The 21,003-nt window shown below is 60.3% G+C and overlaps 2 protein-coding genes across 13 annotated transcripts in view; one reads left to right on the top strand and one right to left on the bottom strand.

The window, feature by feature from the left end:
* DPP9 (dipeptidyl peptidase 9) overlaps positions 1–16,696 on the top strand; it is a 39,995-nt gene extending 23,299 nt beyond the window's left edge. For 5 of the 7 annotated variants that reach the window (XM_019430739.2, XM_053897016.1, XM_053897015.1 and 2 more), the window contains 9 exons: positions 2,759–2,838; positions 5,602–5,754; positions 6,282–6,417; positions 8,005–8,150; positions 9,124–9,270; positions 9,984–10,136; positions 10,821–10,963; positions 12,254–12,365; positions 15,091–16,696. In XM_019430739.2, coding sequence (XP_019286284.1) covers positions 2,759–2,838; positions 5,602–5,754; positions 6,282–6,417; positions 8,005–8,150; positions 9,124–9,270; positions 9,984–10,136; positions 10,821–10,963; positions 12,254–12,365; positions 15,091–15,183 — 1,163 coding nt within the window. In that variant the 3' untranslated portion in view covers positions 15,184–16,696. Of the gene's footprint in view, positions 1–2,758; positions 2,839–5,601; positions 5,755–6,281; positions 6,418–8,004; positions 8,151–9,123; positions 9,271–9,983; positions 10,137–10,260; positions 10,396–10,820; positions 10,964–12,253; positions 12,366–15,090 lie in introns of those variants that run through there. The other 2 variants (XM_053897014.1, XM_053897013.1) reach the window with 2 other exon arrangements.
* Positions 1,663–20,990, bottom strand: LOC109255905 (uncharacterized). 6 transcript variants are annotated; one of them, XM_019430748.2, is made up of 3 exons: positions 19,768–20,300; positions 18,739–18,965; positions 1,663–1,767 (listed from the first exon to the last, which is right to left on the bottom strand). In XM_019430748.2, exons 1-3 carry the CDS (start codon positions 19,816–19,818, stop codon positions 1,719–1,721), a joined length of 327 nt encoding a protein of 108 aa, XP_019286293.2. In that variant the 5' UTR covers positions 19,819–20,300; the 3' UTR covers positions 1,663–1,718. The 6 variants fall into 6 exon arrangements, 3 of the variants coding, with proteins under 3 accessions (XP_019286293.2, XP_019286291.2, XP_053752997.1); XR_008420204.1 differs by lacking the exons at positions 1,663–1,767; positions 19,768–20,300 and adding exons at positions 20,427–20,734; positions 20,869–20,990 and having other exon boundaries at positions 17,570–18,965; XM_019430746.2 differs by lacking the exons at positions 1,663–1,767; positions 19,768–20,300 and adding exons at positions 17,570–18,148; positions 20,869–20,990.
* Between the last annotated feature and the right edge of the window lie 13 nt (positions 20,991–21,003).

The raw sequence follows: 21,003 nt of genomic DNA, 5'->3' as shown, positions 1-21,003 counted from the left end.
CCCACTGCCCGTTTTTGCAAATAAAGTTTTATTGGCACACGGCCGCGCTCATTCATTTACAGGCTGTCTGTGGCTGATCTCCTGCCGCGATGACAGAGTTGAGGAGGGTGGCGGCAGTGTGACCTATGTCTTGCATCGCTGAAAACGTGCTGTTTGGCCCCTTATGGGAAAAGCGGCCGACCCCTGCTCTAGGTGCCAGGGGTATGAATCTAAAGAGAGAAAGGAAAATCCCTGCTCTTGTGGAACTCTCTAGTGGAGGAGGGTGGGCAGCCATCCAAAAACAATTGAAGACCATACCTCGGGGTGAGTGTGGGAGCACGTGCAGCGGGACAGGAGGTTAGAGAGTGAGGGGCCTTCTTTCTAGCGGGGGGGGTGGGGGGTCAGAGGGACGTCTCTGCCGACGGGTCATGCGCAGAGACCCGGAACAGGTGGCCGAGGCAGCCACACAGGTCATTCCAGGTGGAGGGCACAGCCTGTGCAGAGGTCCTGGGGCAGTAGCCGCCTGGCCTGGTGGACACACAGCAAAGAGGCCCGTGTGGCTGGAGAAGAGTGAGCTGGGGGAGGGGGGGAGGGGAAGAGGGAGGAGAGGGGCCAGGGCACGTTGTACCGGGCCTTGGGGGCCTCAGGGAGGGCTTGGGCTTTTACCACTGATCTCACATCAGTTTAAGCGGTTCCTGGGGTTGCTGTGTGGAGTGTAGCCAGGGTGGGTCAGGGCAGCAGGCTGGGCCAACCCAGGCAGATTCGATTCTGGATGCACTTTGACCTCTGAGTCAGCAGTCTGCCGGTGGATTGGACGTAGGGTCTGAGAGAGAAACCGGAAGGTTTTTGGAGTGTCGGCGTGAGACAGAAAGAGTGTGGGAGGGACAGATTTAGGAGAGAAACGTCCAGTTGAGGTTTGGATGTCTTCACGTCGGAGTGCCCGGGAGTGGACATGCTGTGTGGGCAGGTCTGCGTGCCTGGAGTCCCAGGGAGCAGAAGGATACCCGCAGCGGGCATGCGGGGGTCCTCACGCAGATGGCGTCTCGGCCTCGGGACGGGGTGGGGAAGCAGCGTGGGCTGAGAGCCAGCCAGGGCCCCTCCGGCACCCCACCCCCGGCCACTGCGGACGCTGGGCCGGGTGGTCCTCAGCGGGGACGTCGTAGGCTCTGTTGGGGGCTGAGCGGCATCCCTGACCCCCCCCCGCCCACTCAGTGCCAGGAGCCCCCCTCGTGACAGCCCCAGATGTCCCCGACATCGCCCAGTGTCCCCCAGCGTAGAGTCAGCTCCCGCACAGGGAATGGAGGCCTGAGAGCGTGTGGCCCGAGCGTCAGGAACAGGCGAAGCCTCGAACTGATGGGACTCGAGTAAGACGGCAACAGAGGAGTGACTGCCGTCTCGGGGACCTGTCACTGCTGTCACTCGGGGTGCAACACAGCACGGGCTGGCTAGGCCATCCCGAAGGCGGGCTTCCTGTGGCTCACTGCTCTTGAGCTTTCCCGTCGTGTGTCCCTCTGACTTGGCCGCCACCACCTGACGTGAGCTCGGGAGTCTTCGCTTGGAACAGCCTCATTCCTGCCTGTGGTGGTCGCTGGGTGGAGGTCGTGGCAGGTGCCCCTCAGGGACCTCCTGCCTTTGCAGTGGGCACGCCAGCTCTCCCTCCCACCCCGTGCGGCCCGCCTGGTCCACGTGGCTCGTGCCTGCTAGGCGGCCGTTGGGTAGCCGAGAAGGCGAGACCTCGGTCACTTTGGACCAGAAGGCATGAGTTCTTGAAAGTTGCCATCGGGGCGCCTGGGGAAGAGGAAGGAAGGTCAGGAGCCTGGGGCGCCAGCCAGAAGTGGGACGCCGGCTGGGGCAGTGTGTCCAGGCCGCGCGAGGGGCCCTTCGCGGCAGAGGGTCCCGCGAGAGAGGGCCGAGCACGTGTGGTGGGCAGCCCCTCCACTGAGAAGTGTGGCCTTGAACCCGGAAGGCTGAGAGGACGTGGCAGCCGGGAGGGCGGCGCATGGCCCGCCGTCAGCGGGTGCGCCGGGTCCTTCCCCAAGGGGCGGGGCTCCAACGGCGGCCACGAGAGGTTCCACTCCCGGGCCTGCACCCGCTCCCTGCAGGCCCGACGCCGGACGGGCTCCGGTAAGGATCTGAAGGAGCGAAAAGTCAGCCGTGTCCAGCCTCCGCGAGCGGGGACCGCGGGAGGAGCGTCCCTCCCTCCCAGATCCAGCTGTGACCAATCTCTGGGCCCAGATCTCTGCAGCAGGAGTCGATGTCTGCCGGGCCTCTGTGAGGCGGGCACGGCATGAAACCGCGTCACTCATAAACCGTCTTAATAAATTTGTAATGTGTGCCTACTAGCATCCGTAGTTATTTGCCTGATGGAAATTCAAAAGTGAGATCTGCCAAAACAACAAAAACCCCAAAGGTCTGTCATAGGATCTCAGCTGAGCCTTTGCTCAGCCCAAGCGTTCTAATCAAGACCTCGTTCTCCAAAACCTAACACATTCTGAGAGGTCACCGGCCGAGAGTCCGGAAGTTGCTGGTTTGGCCCGTGCCGGGTTCTAAAATCGGTGCTTCCGGTAAAAACGCAGAGGTCTGGTTTCCCCCGGGAGGTGCCAGCACCCTGCACTGGCCCCGCACCTTACCGTGTCCCAGGCTCGGCTGGCTCGGCCTCGCCTCCCTCCTCCCTCCTGGCCCCAGCCGCCTGGGCTCCGGTGGAGTTTGGCCTCAGTGCCTTTGCGTCCCCTTCACGGCTTCCTGGGCCCCTTTCACCTCTTCCTCTCCTTACTTGCAGATGAATTTAAGTGCCCCATCAAGGAGGAGATCGCGCTGACTAGCGGCGAGTGGGAGGTTTTGGCAAGGCACGGCTCCAAGGTACCAGAATCTCTTTGCAACCCTCCCCGCCCGCCCTGCACGCACGCTTGTACGCACACACGTGCACAGACACACGCGTGCGCACGCTTCAGCTGCCCTGCCCACCCCGTGTGCCTGTGGCTTTTCTCTTCCCTCCTGGCTGCGTCCTCCTCCTGCTCTGCTCCGCCCGGCTCCGTCCACGGCTCCGTCCACGGCTCCTGCGGGCCCAGGGCCGCGGGGCTCCGCTTCCGGCCAGCCGGACAGCCCCGGTCCGGGAATCGGGGGCTGCTCTGTGCACCCGTGGCACCCCGTTAGCCTTCCCCGCTCCGTGAGACCACCTCTCCCTGGGAGAGCAGCTTATGGGACACTTGTCCTGCAGCTTCTGGCCATCGTAAGGACGTGGCAGGACTTGCCTCTGACCAAATCTTCACCTGGGTCCAGTTCTACAAAATTCCAAATATTATGGAGAAACCTCTTTTTTTTTTTTTTTAGTGTTTGTTTTACTGTTTTATTTTATTTTTGGGACAGAGAGAGAGAGAGAGAAAGAGAGCGTGCGTGAGCACACAGAGGTGGGGGAGGGGCAGAGAGACAGGGAGACGCAGAATCCGAAGCAGGCTCCAGGCTCCGAGCCGTCAGCACAGAGCCCGACTCGGGGCTCGAACTCATGAACCGTGAAATCGTGACCCGAGCCAAAGTCGGATGCTCAACCGACTGAGCCACCCGGGCCTTTCAGTGGAGAGAGCTCTTAATCAGACTTCCTGTGTCCCTTCTCCACACCAGCATAAGTGCCTCCCGGACCAAAAGCAGACGTGAGAGATGTTAGCCCACGTGCGTGCCTCACAGGGCTGTCCGTGCAGCCGCGGTGGTTAGTGGGCACCTGAGTGAGCAAGCGAGGAGTGACGTGGATAGGTCCAGGTCCCTTAGACACGGGCGTTGATGAGAGCATGCCCTCCCCCGACCGCGGACCCCTCCACTGACTTGGAAGGACGTCCCTGTGGGTTGTTGGAAGGAAGCCAGTGGGGACGCCACGTGGTACGTGCGCTCCTGATTCTGTCAGATTTCACACCCCGCTCTGATTTGCGAGGCGAGGTCGGAAGGCCGGTGCCAGAAGGTTAAAGGCTGCCTCGTTTGCTCTGCTACGGTCGATGCGCGCGAAGAGGTGCCTCCTGCCTCTCAGCAGCCGGGAGCTAACGCTCAGTTCGTCGTCTGTGAAATGGGACCATCAGAGAGCTCTGGTCTGCTCGCGTTTACAGCAGAGTCTCTGCCCCCAGCGGGGCGTCCCGAGCACCGTGGGGCATCAGCAGCCTCCCCAGCCCCAGCCGCCCCAGGTGTGACAACCACAGAGGTCCCCGGACGTGGCCGGATGGCCCCCGAGGGGACTTGAACCGGAAGCCCCCGGCACAGCGTCTGGCGGACCCACCAGCCAGGATTCTCCTTTTCCTCTGCCGCTGGGGGCGTTATGGTGTTTGCTCGCCTGGGTTTTTACCCAGAAATTTAAAAAAAGCAAAAAAAAAAAAAAAAAGTCATGGCAGCACCTGATGTTATTTTTAACTGAAGTATGGTCGACGACGCAGCAGCATTTAAGACTTACAAAGGGAAGGGAGGGCCTCTCGCGTCCCCTCCGGAGGGTCTGTGCCGCCCGTGCTGTTTGCGGACCTGGGAGGGTCCCGAGCGCCCCCTTCGTGTGCCTCGTCTCACGTGGCCCTTGTGACAAAACCGGCGAATGACTGCAGGTGCCTGGGGGTTTTCCAACGACGCCCTCTGTTTCTAGAAAACGTGCGTTTATCTCGAAACGATGGCGACAGTGGATACGTCGTGTTTGTTGTGCGGACTGAACCGTTCTGAGTGACCCTGCGTTTGCGAATCCCCTCACTTGCCTCACCCCAGACTCCCCGTAACCTCTTCCCCCGGGAGGCGACCGACCACGGTGGAAACCCCGGCAGCTCTTTTCTGTTTGCACACGGCTCCGCAGGACATCGTTTTAGGGGCTACGCAGGGTGTTTTTTGTTGTTTTTTGTTTGTTTTAGAAAATACGGTTTTACGTGGCCACGGAGCACTGTGCCGTAATTTTGAAAGCGATCTGTACTCGGGGATGTTCGAGTCGTTGTCTTTTTTTAGTATTAAGAACACAGCAGAGCCCTCTGGAACAGTTCCCGGGAACCTACTTGCTGCATCAGAGGACACACTTTTTTAAGGGTTTTGCCTCCGTGTTACCAGGTCGCGGGGTTGTTTCCTGCTTTCCCCGGAGGCTTCACCATGTCAACGTCACGCTGGAGTCTGATGGGGGTTCACCCAGGAAGCAGGCGGGGGGGGGCCCACTTCTTAACCCTGAGCACCTGGGTCCAAAGGGCGGGCTGACCCCTTCGGGGACCAGGCTTGGGGACTGGGGGGCCCTCAGGCAAGGCCAGCCCCTCCCTCAGCCCCTGTCCCAGGCCCTGTGCCCTCTGCTTCTGCGTCTCGGTCTGGGGTTGGCATTCCGACTTCAAGTCCTCCCAGAGGACACCCGGCGAGCTTAGCGAGGTCGCTGTCCGCTCCTGCCCCACCAGGTCCGAGAGGCGCTTCTCTCCTAGAAAGTTCTTCTCCAGCTGGTGGGCTAAAGAAACTGGGGAGAGGGCGAGTCTCCCATCCCCGGAACTCTGGGCCCTCCCTGTGGGGGCAGGGAGAAGAGCCTGGGTCTCTCCGCCGGGCATCGGCCCCCTCCCCCAGCCACCGCGGGAGCAAAGGCCTGGGAAGTTCAGGGTCCGGCCTGGGGCTGCTTCACGAGGAGCCCCTGTGTCCCCACAGATCTGGGTCAACGAGGAGACGAAGCTGGTGTACTTCCAAGGTACGAAGGACACGCCCCTGGAGCACCACCTCTACGTGGTCAGCTATGAGTCGGCGGGCGAGATCGTGCGCCTCACCACACCCGGCTTCTCCCACAGCTGCTCCATGAGCCAGGTGGGCACTCCCCCGACGCGCCTGAGGGCACCATTCTTGCCCCCCGCCTTAGCCTGTGGGAACGTTCTAGAAAGTCAGCCAGGTGGGCACTCCCCCGACATGCTAGATGGCAGCATTCCTGCCCCACCCCCTTAGCCTGTGGGAACGTTCTAGAAAGTCAGGCCGTGAACGTGCACGGGGCTACTTCCAGTCCAGGGCAAGCGTTTGGTAGTTTGCCGGCTATAGAGCCAGCGACGTGAGCACGCTCTGGCATCGGAAGGATCCGGGTGCGACCCTGGGTCCATCAGTTAGCACGGGGGGTGGGGTGGGGGTGTGCCCCTGGCCAGAGGACCGACTCCTCTTGGCCTCAGTTTGCTTACCTGTGAAATGGGCGTGCCGGTAATAGCGCCCCTCTCTCGGGGGCAGAGGAGTTTGAAGCTTAAACAAGTGAGCACCCAGGGCAAAGACAGCAGATAGGTTGGTGGGTGACGGGGGGCGGGGAAGGACGCTGGTGTCGTGCGGTGCTCAGCGCCCCGTCCCGCCTACAGAACTTCGACATGTTCATCAGCCACTACAGCAGCGTGGGCACGCCACCCTGCGTGCACGTCTATAAGCTGAGCGGCCCCGACGACGACCCTCTGCACAAGCAGCCCCGGTTCTGGGCCAGCATGATGGAGGCGGCCAGTGAGTAGCCCCACATCCCTGGGGACCTTGACCGAGGCCCCCACGCCCACCAGGAGCCTCGGCTTGCCCATCTGTGAAATGGGATGCCACCCTCTCAAGTAACACGATGAGAGGGGGCCGTCCCGGCAGCCTCGAGGCCACGAGGGGCCCAGGGTCTTGCCTGCTGGCCCCTCCCCGGAGCCCTGAGAGCTCTCCATTGGGCGTTACCGGTGGCCCTGCCTGTCCCGTGGGGCCTGCCACCTGGACAGCGTCTCATTTCTGTGCCACAGTTAAGGAGGACACGGCACAGGGCGCAGATTCTGCTCACGACCGGCTGCCACACACGGGCAGGCCCCGTGCGGGGCGTCCTCACCCGTGGGCAGCTGTCTCCGAGGGCACCTGCCCGGGGCGCACGTCCCGATGGCTTTGTGTGTGGTGGAGCCGGGGGCGGGGGCGCGAGCACGGCCTCGGGGGACACGAGGCATCTTGCGGTTTGCCCGGGAGCCCGCGGGGTGGCCCCGGAGCCCAATGCTGGCCGCGGAATCCTAGGCAAGGCGGTCAGGCTCCCTGAGATGTGTCCCTTCTCTATGAAATGGCACGATGGCAGGCGGTCCCTAGGAAGAAGGCCTTAATATTCCGTACCTCACCTGGCACACGGGAATCACTCGCTAAAAAAGACACCCTTGCCTGACCCCAGAGCTGCCGTCTGCTAGATTTCCAGAACATTCTAGGTAATGAGAATCCCTGGTGTTTGTGGGCTGGAAAGCATCTTGTTACATCGTCACGCTCTGGGACCAGCTCGGTCCGTGACGCGCCCCACATCACCACGGACGTGACAGAGCAGGGACTCTGGCCCCAGTTTCACCGACGGGGACACCCAGGGGAGGATGGGGCCTACCGGGACACACGGCACAGCAGTGGGGACAGCAGTGGGAAGTCAGGTGTCCTGGCCCCGGGCTTGCAGGCGGGTGGACCGAGGCACCATGTCCCGAAACTCCCGATCTTGCCATGTTTGTAGACCGTCTCTATGAGAAGTCGGCGCGCCGTGGCCTGGGGGCCAGGTCTGGCTGCTCCCGGTCCCTTAGGTACCACGTTAGGGCCGCAACAGCACAGCTGTGTAGTTAAGACACGGAGACGAGAATACTTACCAGCTGACCCTTTACACGGAGCAGTTGCCAGCCCCCAACCTACCTTACAGTTGACTCGTTTTTCTTTTTAAATCGCCTTCCTCTATCTGCCACCTAAATAAACTTGCGAGATAAGCTTCAAAGATTTTGCCTCACTGTCATGATTGGAAAACCAGTGTTGCTTTGCAAAACCAAAGGTGAAAGTCAGAGAAGCAGACGATTAAAACTGGCTGCTACTCAGATCCCAGGGGTGGCGTTGACACCCCCACAGGAGGTCAGAGGAGCGGGTGTCAGGGGGCTGTACCCCGGGCACACTGCCAGGACCAGAGTCCCCCCGGGCCCTCGGATTGTGATTTAAACTGTCAGGAAGCACAGAAGGCGCCCTCTGCAGCTGAGGGCCGGCCGGCAGAGCGTGGGGTTCGGCCAGAGTGCTTCGCGGGCGCCCCCGGCCCGAGAAGCCACAGCCGCTGTGTCTCTGCAGGCTGCCCCCCGGATTACGTGCCCCCCGAAATCTTCCATTTCCACACGCGGTCGGACGTGCGGCTCTACGGCATGATCTACAAGCCACACGCCGTGCAGCCAGGAAAGAAGCACCCCACTGTCCTCTTTGTGTATGGAGGCCCCCAGGTGGGTGCCGGCCCTGCTCCCCACACCCCCCCTTCCTTCGCGCCGGGACCTGGGCACCAGCCAGGCCAGAGAAGGGTTAGCGCACGGAGGCCCCGTCCCCAGTGACTACACGGGATCCTTGGGTCTCTGTCCACCCCACCCTCCCGTGCAGCCCCCTTCCCCTTTCGCCTGCTGATGTTCCCTTGTCCCTCTGGGAAACCCCGCTAACACCCATGTGTCCTTCTGGCCCACCTGCCCAGCAGTGACCCCCTCTCGCCCCTGGTCACCAGCCTGGGGACAGAGGTGGCCCTGGGCCGAGTTCTCCAGCAAGAAGACAAGACAGGCCCAGGTGGCCGGGTTGGAATTGGGGTCCATCTAAGACAGCAGTTCTCACCCGGGGGTGTTCCGTCCCCCAGGGGATACTTGGCGATGGCTAGGGACATTTGTAGTCATCACAGCTGGGGGTGGGGACCTGGGTCAGTCAACACCCTGCGGCCCCTGACATGGCCCCCCATGACGGAGACCGATAAGGCTCCGGACATCAGTAGGGCCAAAATGAGGAACTGGATGAAGTCAAGTGACTCAGGGAACACAGCTGTCTGGCGCGACAGCTCTCGTCTGTTTTGTTAGAGGTGACTGCGGGGTAGAAAGAGGGCAGACTGTGGCTCAAGAAATCAGGGAGTCATTCCAGGGAAGGCCAGCGGGAGAGGCCCTGGCCGAGGAGGGAGCCTGAGCGGGGCTTTCCCTTCTGTTTTCCTGAGCACGGGCTTGGGGCAGAGTGGGCCCGTCTGACCCGCTCCCCCGTGGCTAGAACCCTTCCGGGGCCGTCCGCAGCCTTCACAGTGAAGTGCAGGAGCCTCGATGAGGCTGTGAGACCCCCCGGCCCCGGCCCACCGGCCTCTGGCCCACCCGGCCCCTCCCGCTTGGTGTCACGCACTGGGTGCCTCTCCACTCGTCCGGAGCTCCATGGCCCCTCCTCGCCTTCCCCTCGCAGGTGCAGCTGGTAAACAACTCCTTCAAAGGCATCAAGTATTTGCGGCTCAACACGCTGGCATCCCTGGGCTACGCCGTGGTCGTGATCGATGGCAGGGGCTCGTGTCAGCGGGGGCTTCGGTTCGAAGGAGCCCTGAAAAATCAAATGGTAACATGTCTTCACGGTCTCTCCGGGCCTTTCTGCGTGGTGAGGGGAGCCCTGGGGTGTGGGGGCGGCCCCGGAGCCCCTCCCTGAGGGCAGGCCCGGCTGGGATGCCAGGAATAAGCAGGGCAACCTTTCGGAGCCAAGGAAGATGTGCACTTTGGTGCTCCCCTTTGAGCGGCACCCCACGGGAGACAGGTATGCGCCCGTCCCACCTGGTGCCTGAGGCCCGGGTGAGCCAGACACCTCAGCATAGGCCCCGTCGGCAGGACGTCCCAAGGGCTGGGCCAGCCGGGGGCTGGTGGCTATGGAAGCGGTTCTGATGGTGATGGCGGTGGCGGTGATGGTGATGGAGATGATGAAGGTGATGTTCGCCGAGCCCTTAGCAGGTGGCAGCCTCTGAGTGCAGGACACTCGGCGTCCCGTTTCCTCTTTGTGCCCACTGTGAAAGGGGCCCCATCGTGCCGACATCCTGTTTTAGGGATTAGGAGACAGAGGCCCAGAGAACGCACGTGACTTTCTCGGAGCCAGCCAGGAAGAGGCAGGGCAGGGCTGGCGCCGGCCCGTCTGGCCGCCACCCCGGAGAGCAGGCTCGAACAGGGTCTGGAGACAGGGGCAGCTTCCAGAGACCCGTTTCTGGTCCACAAGGGACGGAGGCGGGAGGGCAGGGTGCACGTGCGGAAGGAGTCCTCTGAGAGGTGCCCGGCCTCATCCCTCAGGGCCAGGTGGAGATCGAGGACCAGGTCGAGGGCTTGCAGTTCGTGGCCGAGAAGTACGGCTTCGTCGACCTGAGCCGGGTTGCCATCCACGGGTGGTCGTACGGAGGCTTCCTCTCGCTCATGGGGCTGATCCATAAGCCCCAGGTGTTCAAGGTGGGTCCCGCACCGTCCCCCCCCCGCCCCCGTTTGCTGGCACCCTCCCGTGCCCCTCGGAACCCGCCCCCCCCGGAGAGGCATCTCGGCAGGGGCCTTGCCACGTGGCTGTTTCTCCCCGCAGCAGCCCCGTGGGGCCGAGCCCCCCTCCTCATTGCCCGCCACTGCTGACCCCAGGATGGCATCCGGCTGCACAAAACCCCACCGGCAGCTCTCTGTGGGAGGCTGAGCCCGGGACCCCGGCCTCGGATGGGCAGAGGTGGGGCATGGTGTGAAGAGCGTCGGGGGAGGGGCCCCCAGGCCGGCGGCGCTGACAGGGCACCGCGGGGCGGCGATGAGGAGGAGGAGGAGGCAGGAAGGCGGTGGGACCGGGGAGGGGCCGATCCCGGCCTGAACGTACTCGTTCAGCTCACCCGCCCTCCCTCGACGGCGCTCGATCCACGATCCACGGGGGCGCACGGTCTGAGGGCCCCCCCCCCCCGCCAGTCCCCCCGTGCATGCCCGTTCCTCACGTCCTGCGGGGGAGGCCCCGGGACAGCCGGCAGGCGAGCGAGGGCTCCTGAGACCTGACCTGTGCGTGTGTGTGTGTCTCTCCTCTCCTCTCCTCTCTCTCTCTTCTCTCCCTCTCCCTCCCCCCGCCCCTCTCTGTCTCTCCAACCCCACTCTGTCCACTGTGGCCCTCAGGTGGCCATCGCGGGCGCCCCGGTCACAGTCTGGATGGCCTACGACACCGGCTACACTGAGCGCTACATGGACGTCCCGGAGAATAACCAGCTCGGCTACGAGGCGGGATCTGTGGCTCTGCACGTGGAGAAGCTGCCCAATGAGTAAGGCCCCACCCGCTTTGGGTCACCAAGGGCCCCCCCCACCCCCCCACCCCACTTTCTCTCCCACCACCCCTCCCCCTGCCGTTTCTGTGTCCGGGAGGCCGCCCCAGGCCGCTCCTCCACGAAGCTGGGTGTCCACGGTGCCTCCCGCATTGGCGCCTCCCGCCCCCTTGAGGGCCTCCCTGCTTGCTGCCTACCGAGGCAGGTGGGCACCCGGGTGCTCTTGGAGGGAGGAGGCCTCGGCCCTACCCTCAGAACGATGGAAAGAAGGCCCTAGAGTCCCACTGCCTTGCACACGCGGGCCTCCCTCCCTCCCCAAGCACGTGTCCCGCTGTGGGGCCATCGGTCGGTCTTGAACCTGATCGGTCTCTGTTCTGTGGGACTTGACGTGCGGTGGTTCAGGACACGGTCCACGTGGTTGTAACATCCGGGTCCGTGGGACCGGCTTAGACGCACCGAGTCACGCTTTGCTAGTGGCCTTTCTCTGAAGGAAGGAACTGTGTCGCCACCTTCTGGCGTGGCTCTGTCTGGCGAACGGCTGCCCTGGGCCCACGCCTTAGTGCCGGGCACTCCAAGCAGGCTGACCCCACCGGGCCCCCTGTCCCGGTGAGGCTGCTCTCCTCGGTCTGGAGTGTGGTCCGGGCTCCCTGGGGACAGCCAAGCTGGAACCCCAGTGCTCTGGGCCTGTGCCGCCCAGTACGGAAGCCGGGAGCCGTATGTGGCCCCTGAATTTAAGCTCGCGTTTGTGCGCAGCCACCGAACGAGTAACTCCATCGAGGCAGATTGGTGGTTGTGGGAGGCCCGGGTTGGGGCGGGGGGGAGGGGGGGGCCTTTGCCAGAACTGGATGCAGGTGGCAGTCACGCAACGCTGGGAATGCGCCAAATGCCCCTAAATCGTTCAGTTTAAAATGAGGTATTTTTAGGTTAGTTTTAAAAATCCACTTAAAGAAACAAGCCAACAAACTACTGTTCCTTGGCCACTCCTGCCACATTTTAAGTGCTCGGGAGCCACATGTGGTGATGACTGTGATAACCGCATTCGGTAGGGCAGGTCTAGAACATTCCATCGTCCCACAGCGCCGTGGGGCAGCACTGCTCTAAAAACTTCCCCGTAGCTCAGGCCATCCCACACGGAGAGCCCACACACCCGCGCCCCTCCTTGCCTGGAAGGAGGCGAGGGAGTCTCCAGACCCACCTGTGCCCCCGGTGCCCTCGCGCTCTCCTGGCCGCCCCTGGGGCCGAGTGTGTGAAGAGGGTCCCACCAGACCCTCACTCAGCCTTGTCTTCCAGGCCCAACCGCCTGCTGATCCTGCACGGCTTCCTGGATGAGAACGTGCACTTTTTCCACACAAACTTCCTCGTCTCCCAGCTGATCCGGGCCGGAAAACCTTACCAGCTCCAGGTGGGTGGCCCCTCCCCCCAAATGGCCTCCTCCAACCTTCCCCAGGCCCCGTGTCCCCCCGCGTCCATTCAGCGATCACTGCTGATCACTGATGGTGCCCGGGGCCACGCTGCCCTCCGTGCCGGGCACGCCGAGGGGACAGGCCAGACCCACCCCAGCCCAGCCTGGTGGAGAGAGGCCGGTGTTCTGAAAATCCTCGCTCACACGCCATTTTATCTGGAACCGAGAAACGGTACAGGGTGCTGAAAGCATCTGTGTGTGACTGGGCTCAGAGAAGCGCTCCCCCAGGAGGGGACATTTGAGGGTGCTAGAGAGTAGGGATGGGATTCAGCCTGGGGGGCGGTGGGGGCGGTGGGCAGACATCAGGCTCAGGACGCTGTCAGAGACAGCAGCGCAGGGGCAAAAGACCGGGGTGGATGGAGGGAGCAGGAGAGGCGTTGGGGCCAAGGCGGGGCAGAGGGCGGCCCCTCTGGCGAGGGGTGGGGTTTGGGGCAGCAGGCTTCCCCGGCTTATAAGGGGCCGGGGGTTGGAGGTGAGGAGCGGGGCTTCAGTGGTGGAGGCGGGGCCTCGGCTGGATTTTGATCAAAGGGTGAGGAGAGGTGTCAGCCAGCTTCCGGAGTGACCAGCCTCTGGCTGCCTTGTGGACAGGGGCCCATGGGAACCAGAGGGACGTGAGCCATAGCCCGTTGTCCCAGCAGGAAAAGGGCCGGCTGAGCGAGTGGGAGGCCTGGTAGACTCAGGAGGAGTTGGGGAGGTGAGAGGGACAGATTTTATCACAGGCTGCCACCCCCAGATGCCTTCATGCGCCCTGTCCTCGGGGAGTGCCGTGTTGCCAGTTCAACAGATGGGGAAACTGAGGGCCACAGGGCAGTGGGGACGGGCCATAGGGACCTGTGGCTGGGCATGCCTTTCCAGACAGGGCCGGAGGGTAGGCAGGGCTCACTCTTGGGAGGCCCCCCCAGCCGCACACACGCCTCAGAAACAGACCAGAGGCAGCTGCACATCAGGGTGAGGCAGGGCCAGGATGAAACCTCAACTGTCTTTTTTTTTTTTTGAGAGAGAGAGAGTGAACACACACGTACACACAAGCAGGGAAGGGATGGGGGAGAGAGAGAATCTCAAGCAGGCTTCACTGTCAGCGAGGAACCCGGTGCGGGGCTTGATCTCACGACTGTAAAATCATGACCCAAGTGGAAATCAAAGGTGGACGCTTAACTGACTGAGCCGCCCAGGTGCCCCCTCACACATCCTTTTTGAGCGTGAGACCCTGAGCCGGGTGGCTGGGATGGCTTCCGTGTGTGGCCGTAGGTGAGGCTTCGAGGGCCAAATGGGTTCCCTCGGGAGAGCGTTGAGCACCCAGGTGGGCCCGTAGTCCTGTACCCCTGCCTCCCGGGGAGAAGCTGGAGGCGAGCTGAGACACTCCACTGGGGATGGGAGCCTGGCAGCTTGTGAAGGAGGTGGAACGCACCCCCCTTTTGTTTCACAGTTGGCTGGGAGCCTGGTGGCCCCAGGCCCTCCTTGTTCACACATCACACTTGTCCCAGGCCAGGCCCGGGGCACAGCGGGGAATGCACAGACCCCTCTCCCTGCCCTCAGCCAAGAGGAGGAAGAAGTGACCAGGCAGCCAGGACCCAGGCTGGTGTGAAGGGTCTGTCACAGGCAGTGCTGGTGCCCAAAGTGTGGAAGGAGTGAGGCCTGGGAGGACGTAGGGGCAACGGGACTGGGGAGGCAGGTCTTGATGTCAGGCTGGCAGGTCCTTGCGGAGCTCTGAGCTGGGGACAGTGTGATCAGAGTCGGGCTTCATCGAGGGATGGATTAAAGAAGGCAAGGGAGGAGGAGGGGAGACCCCTGGGCACTTGGACATATTCTAGGGTAGTGAGCTGGGCCAGTGGCCATGGGCCTGGAGAGGAAAGAACAGTTCACAAACTTGCCTTGCCGGCAGGAAGAGGTAAAGAATGGGCCCCCGGCCCTGATACCAGCCAGCCCTGTCCCACTTGAGACCAGGGTTGGGTACTTTGGGAGAGTCTGGAGCAGGTTTCAAAGCTGTCCCGTGAATCCCCATGGTCTGAGGCCTGTTCGAGTGCCAGGGCCCTCATTTCGTGGTCGGAAGCAAGGCCCGAAGGCCTGTCACCGTCCACCCTAGGGCCTGGATGTCAGCTCCACCAGGTCTCAAGGACCGGGTGATTCCTTAGGTGTGGCCCTTGGCACCAACATGTCACTGCCCCCCTGTGGGGATAATGCCCCCTCGGGTGGTAAGACAAAGCCTGGGGCGGGACGCCTGTCCTGGGGGCCTCGGCACGTGCAGTCCTAATGTGGCCTTCCGGTGAAGTCGAAGTGGCCCCAGTGGACAGTAGCAAGTGTCCCTGAGACCTGCTGCAGCGCCCCTCTGTGTCCCCAGGTTTGGGGGGCAGCTCCTAGGCGGGTGGAGCCTGGAGCTTGGCGAGCCCTTGAAAGGACCTGCAAAGAAAGGCCCGAGTTCTTCATCCGGTTTATTTTGGGGGTGGGGCTGCCGTCAGAGAGCTCGGCAGGGGCCCAGGGTTGCACAGCACGAGGGTGGCGGACGGGGATTGGAACCCAGGTCCGTGAGCCCAGCGTACCTGCTCTTTCCTCTCCACGACCCCCCAGGAGCCCAGGGCGGGAGCGGGGAACACAGGATGCCGGGGTGGGTCAGCACCTGGGGCAGAGTCCCTCCGTGCCACCAGCCCCGCCTTCTCTGTCCCCCCAGATCTACCCCAACGAGAGACACAGCATCCGCTGCCCCGAGTCCGGCGAGCACTATGAAGTCACGCTGCTGCACTTTCTACAGGAGTACCTCTGAGCCCCGCGCCCTGGGGCCTGCACATTCAGAGCACAAGTGGCTTCGCCGCCGCCGCCGCCGCCGCCGCCGCCGCCGCCGCCGCCCCCGCAGGGGGAGCCGGCGGGAGGGGCCGAGTGGCCCCCGAAGGCCCCTCCGCTCGGCGCCTCCTCCCGCCGCCCCCGCCGGCCAGCCCCGCCCCGGGGCCTCCGCCTTCGCCGCCCCCGCGCCTTTTATCATTGTTTTAATGCTCCTGGCTGTTTTGCCTGCTGCTTCTCGGTGGCCAGGACGGCGAGATGAGGCCCGCGCCCCAGGGGCGCGTCCTCAGGCCATCCCCTCCTCCCCACGCTGCCCGGGAGCCCCGACTCCGCCGGGCACGGGGCGGGGGGTGTGGAGGGGGGCGAAGACCCTGGGGGGACCGGGCCTCCGTCGCGGGGCCTCCCCACGCGGTCCCCGGCCCCGCCCCGCAGCGCGCCGGCCGCCACCGAAGCATGCGACTGCCTTGCCCTCCAGCCCCGCCCACTTCATGTCGCGTTCTGTTGTTGGGGGGGCGCTTCTGACGACTATTTAAGAGACCGAGCAGAGCAGAGGGTGCCTAAACCGGGGATGGGGTCCGCCGCCAGCCCCGTCCTCTCCCGGCCCGGAGCGGGGAGCCTCCTGCCCGGCTCTGAAGCGCGCGCAGACCGGGGGGCTCCGGGCTTGGGACGGAGCCGTCCCCGCCTCAGGGTTCGCCTTCCCCCTCCCCTGCCCTCCCCTCCCCGCCAAGACTCCTGCCGGGGGCGGGCGAAAAGGAAAACAAAAGAAGCAAAAAAACAAAACAAAAACCACACACACAAACGAAAACCCCCACCGGAAACGAACCACCTCTACATATTATGGAAAGAAAATATTTTTGTCGATTCTTATTCTTTTATAATTATGCGTGTAAGAAGTAGACTCATTAAACAATTCCGGACGGAAGCGCTGCCACCTGCCTAAGGTTCCTTCCCAGCCGCGGGGCCGCCGACGGCTGTGCCTCTGCCTGGGCGGGTCCCGGGAGGCGACCGAGCCGCGAGCTGCCCGGGCTGGAGGGTGCCCCGCCCCCATCAGGCTGGTCCCGTCGAGGACGGCCCCCGGGTCCTGATGCAGCCACCGCAAGTCGCCTAGGGACCCAGCCCAGGATGTCACGGCCGGCCTGCTCCAGCCCACGGGCTTCCTCAGGGCCACAGCGTAAGCCAAGGCGCAAGTCCTCCTGGCGGTCGCTCTGCCCTGGCTGCCTCCACTTCCTTTGGTGCCTGTGTCTGTCCAGAGGCTTGACTCCGTGGTTGGGGCGTCGGGAAATGCCGACCAAGGAGGGCAGGCCGCTCCCCTCTCACGTCCGACCCAGCAGCCCTGACCCAGGGAGACCGGAGACTGCCTGAGCAGGTGGCACTCTGGTACATGAGTTCCTAACAGCAGGACGACCTCTCCTTGCGCCTTCACCCTCTCCATACTTTGGGAAGCTCCGCTTTTATTTTTAATGGCTTAAAAAATATAATAAAACTTGAGTGCAAAAGCATATATAGAGGAAAGATGCCTTCGCTCCAGACAGGGAACCACATCCCAGTCTCTATTTTTCAATATCTGTATTCTATTCCTGCTTATGAATGTGCCATAATCTATTTTGCCAGGCACCTATCAAGGAGAGAACAGGTTATTCGGGGCTTTTTGAATCCGCATAAATCAGGGGTCACCAGACTTCCTCTGTAAAAGGCCAGAGAGTAAATATTTTCGGCTTTGCAGGCCAGACGGGTACAACCACTCTGCTCTCCTGGCCCCAAAGCAGCCACAGACAATATGTAAATGTGTGCGTTTGGCTGCGTGCCAATAAAACCTTCTTTACAAAACCAGGCAGCTGACCAGATTTAACCCCCAGGCTGTGGTTGGCCAGCCCCCAGTATAAGTGATAACTGTTCACAGTCTTGTACACATTTTGGGCATATGTTTGAGTTTATAGGGGTAACTTCCTAGAACTACCCAAAGGCATATTCGATGTTAGTTTCACCGAGCACTGCCGAATTGCCTTCCAAAGAGAACACCTCAATGTAAACTTTTCCAACAAGGGTGAAGTACGCCTGTGTCTCCATTTCTTCACCAGTACCACCTGTGATCAATTATTTTTTTTTATCTTTGCCAGTGAGGTGTGGCATCTCACTGTAATTATACCTGCGGCAACATTTTCATGTTTTAAGATACTTGTTTACCAGTGACCATCTGCCCACCTTTCTTTCGATCTGTTGGCCTCAACGATTTGCGGACACTCTTTATATATGAAGGAAATCAGTCCCTTGTCATCCATGTTGCACACTGAACCGTGTTGTCGATCTCCATGTGTTTTGCAGATAGGAAGCTCAGCCAGTGAATGTTTTAAAAAATCAGTCTTGGGAATAAGTAGTCTTTCACTTAAAGTCAAGGAGGGGACTGGTCACAAGTCACAGAATGACAGAACCGGTGGGAAAGGACACTGGGCGGGCTCCAGGAGCCTTGACAGCTGGAAACCTGCATTTGTCTCAAAGCAGGAACTCTTCGTCGGAAACTCCTACCCCTGCCTCCCACAGTCAGTACTCAAGATTGTCGTGAGACAGCATCCATTGGCCAAACTCTAGTCAGTCACATTCCTACCCTGACAGTGAAGCCCGGAAGTGTCAGTGGGGTGCCAACAGGAAGGAAGGATGGGTGAAGGGCAACTACAAGAGGACAAGTGTCCGCTGGCCGAAAGTCTCGGTCGCGGAGGTGGCAGGGAGAGGCACCTGTTTCTTCCAGGCTGATACGTGGGCCACTCTCCTCCACCAGTGGCGGGGGATCCGTCAGCGGGAGGGTGCCCGGTACTGTCTGAGGTTGCCTGTGCCCGGGCTGGCTTGCTTTCCTGCTGGAAAGGTTCCTGTCTTCCCTAACTGGCGGGAACCCACACGTGATGGACACAAAAGCCCGTGTCCTGCTGGCTGGAGCTCTTTCCCGGTTTGTCATTTGCCTAACAGGTTTGTCATGTTTCAACACAAACAGAAAACAAAGACACACAAGAATTTTAACTCTGGACACACAGGAAGTTGTGAAAATAGTACAGAGAATCCCAGGTGCCCTCCATCCAGCTCACATCTTACCTAACGCTGGGCCATTGTCAAAATCAGGAAACTGACACGAGTGCAGTGCAATTAACTAGACTCTATTCCTGATTTAGATTTTATCAGCTTTTACATGTGCTGGCTGGTGAGAGCGTGTATGTGTGTGTGTCTTTTCCTTTCTGTCGCCCGCATGGATTCCTGTAACCAACACCCCAATCATAATACTAAACTGTTTGTTCTCCAGAAAGGAGCTCCTCCGTGCATCCCTGTTATGTCCACACCCACCCCATTTATGGTGTCCTGAGCAGAGAGAGGGATGTCCACTGACATTTGTGTCATCAAATGGTGTCCTTAAGGACTGCCAGAGTTCATGTCATGATTAAAAAGCAGGATCTCTGGAATGATGTTTATTTTTTCTTTCAATCTCTCCAGTATGTGTTTTTTTTTGTTTTGTTTTGTTTTTTAGGCAAAAAGGAAAAACACGCACACGCCAACCTACCTCTCTTCGGTAGGAGACTCAAACAGCACACAGTTGAAGTATCTTGCTAGCAACGGCACATGGCCGCTAACTGAATCCTTCACAGTGAGGGGCCGAAGGTCAAACACAGCAGGGGAGGTAACGGGGAAGACATCAACGGAACCGGAACATGCTCTGTGAAACACAGCAAGACTGTGATCATCTGGTTTCTGGAGCCGATTTCCTTTTAAGGGGTCCAGAGCAGGCAGCTGCAAGGAGAAAGAGATTTCTTCAAGCAAACAGGTATCCCAAGTCAGGCCAGGCTGCCCATTCCCTGAAAATGGCCTTCACCCTCTTGAGGCCCCGAAAGTTTGCACTCGAGCTCAGCTTAGGGGCAACCTGTGAGATTTTCTTTCTGGATTCTGTTCTCTCAAGTCAGGAAGGACCAGGGAAACAAGTTTAATCCTGGACCCTCTGGCCCTCACCATTGTGGTGCTTCCTCGGAAACTCAAGCCATGTGTGACCAAAAAATTGGGGGGAAAAGCTACGATTCAGAGTCCTTGTAAAAAATGTCACCTGCATGTTGTTCTCAGTTAATTATCCTGACAACCCCATGAGAGAGGGACTGTTTGCTTTTTAGTTTATTCTGAAAAAACGTTAGGCTGACAAAAAAGTTGCAGAAACAGTACCGAGTTCCTAGATGCCCTCCACCCAGCTTCCCCTCATGTGAACATCTTAGGTAACCATGGTTCCATCAGGAAATGAGCATCAATACAATCCTGTTATGTAATGTGTAACAATCTCTGGTCCAGGATTGTTATGCACGAACCGGTCCCTCCCAAATTCCTATGGTGAAAGCTGATGCCCAGGGTGACGGTGTCAGGAGGTGGGGCCTCCGGGAGGAGGTTAGGTCAAGAGGGTGGAGCCCCCGGGATGGGATGAGCGCCCCCACAAGAGACGCCCCAGAGAGCGCCCTGCCCCTTGCGCCCTGGGAGGACCGAGGACCCGGAGAATATGAGCACTGAGCTGCCTCCGAACCAGGAGGTGGGCCTCACCTGACGCCAAATCTACCGTTGCCTTGATCTTGAACTTCCGGCCTCCAGAACCCTGAGAGATAAGCATGTGTTTCTTTATACCAGACTGCGGTGTGTTTGTTAGAACAGACTGAACTAAGACAAGGAGCCAATCCAGGAGCCCGCATCGTATTTTGTTGTCCTGGTCTCCCCATCCTGTGATGGTTCCTCAGCCTTTTTTTTTTTTTTTTTTTAGGAGTACTGCCCAGTTACCTTGTGGAATGGCCCTCAGCTCCGCATTCTGTCTGACATTTGCTTATAATTAGATTGAAGTCATGCATGTGGGGCAGGAAGGCTAGAGGCGCCACTGAAAATGCCCTTCTCGGTTCACCCTGTGAGCGGCTCCGCGTTGCGGCCTCATTGGCGCCCTTAACTTAGATCACTGGGCTAAAGACGTGTCTTCGTTGTAAAATTACTATTTTTCCCTTTATAACGAATAACTATCTTGGGGGAAAGTACTTTGAGGCCACAGAAATAACGTGTTTCTCATCTTTTCCCCCACTAATTGTTAGATCTGTTAACCTTAAAAAATAAAACTGACAGTTATTTTACCACTAAAAACAGGAATGGCAGAGCACTGCAACCTGGGACAGGCAAACTAAGGACGGCAAAACCATTGGGAAAGCTGCAGAACAAGGGAGAGGGATATTATCTTACAGAAGAAAGAGGAACTTGCAAGGGCCTCTTCTAAACAAAAAGTCCGCTGCCCTACCTGCCAGGGGTGGTGGCTTCTCATTGGCTGGGCTGTGGCTGCCTCTCATTGGCTGGGCTGTGGCTGCCTCTCATTGGCTGGGCTGTGGCTGCCTCTCATTGGCTGGGCTGTGGCTGCCTCTCATTGGTTGCGCTGTGGCTGCCTCTCATTGGCTGCGCTGTTGTGGGGCAAGGGAAAAACTTCCTCTTGCTGGGCCTGCGCAGTAGTGGCTAACACACTGTGGACTTGCGAGGCGCTGGACTTCCTGTTGGGCCTGCAATTGACCAGAAGTCCTAGGGTGCAGAGCTTTCCCTGCCGGCCCCCCCATTCCATTCTAAATGAGGTTTCCCGTTATTGAACTTCAGATCCACCCAGGGATCTTGGCTGCAACAATTACAAGGTATTTACCCAATGGCCATCGTCCATTTCCCTCATTCCGTCTACATGCACGAACTGGGAGAACTGTAGGGTCAGTCGCAAGGCTGGGCATGGAGGCAGGAAGGCAGTCTATGGCCACTCCCCCCCGGAGACGCCCCCTGGAAG

The sequence above is a fragment of the Panthera pardus genome, unplaced genomic scaffold (genome assembly GCF_024362965.1).
Source record: "Panthera pardus isolate Hobbes unplaced genomic scaffold, ASM2436296v1 HiC_scaffold_8, whole genome shotgun sequence".
Taxonomy (NCBI): domain Eukaryota; kingdom Metazoa; phylum Chordata; class Mammalia; order Carnivora; family Felidae; genus Panthera; species Panthera pardus.
Note: the sequence above shows the minus strand (reverse complement) of the source record. Positions and strands in the feature narration are given on the sequence as shown.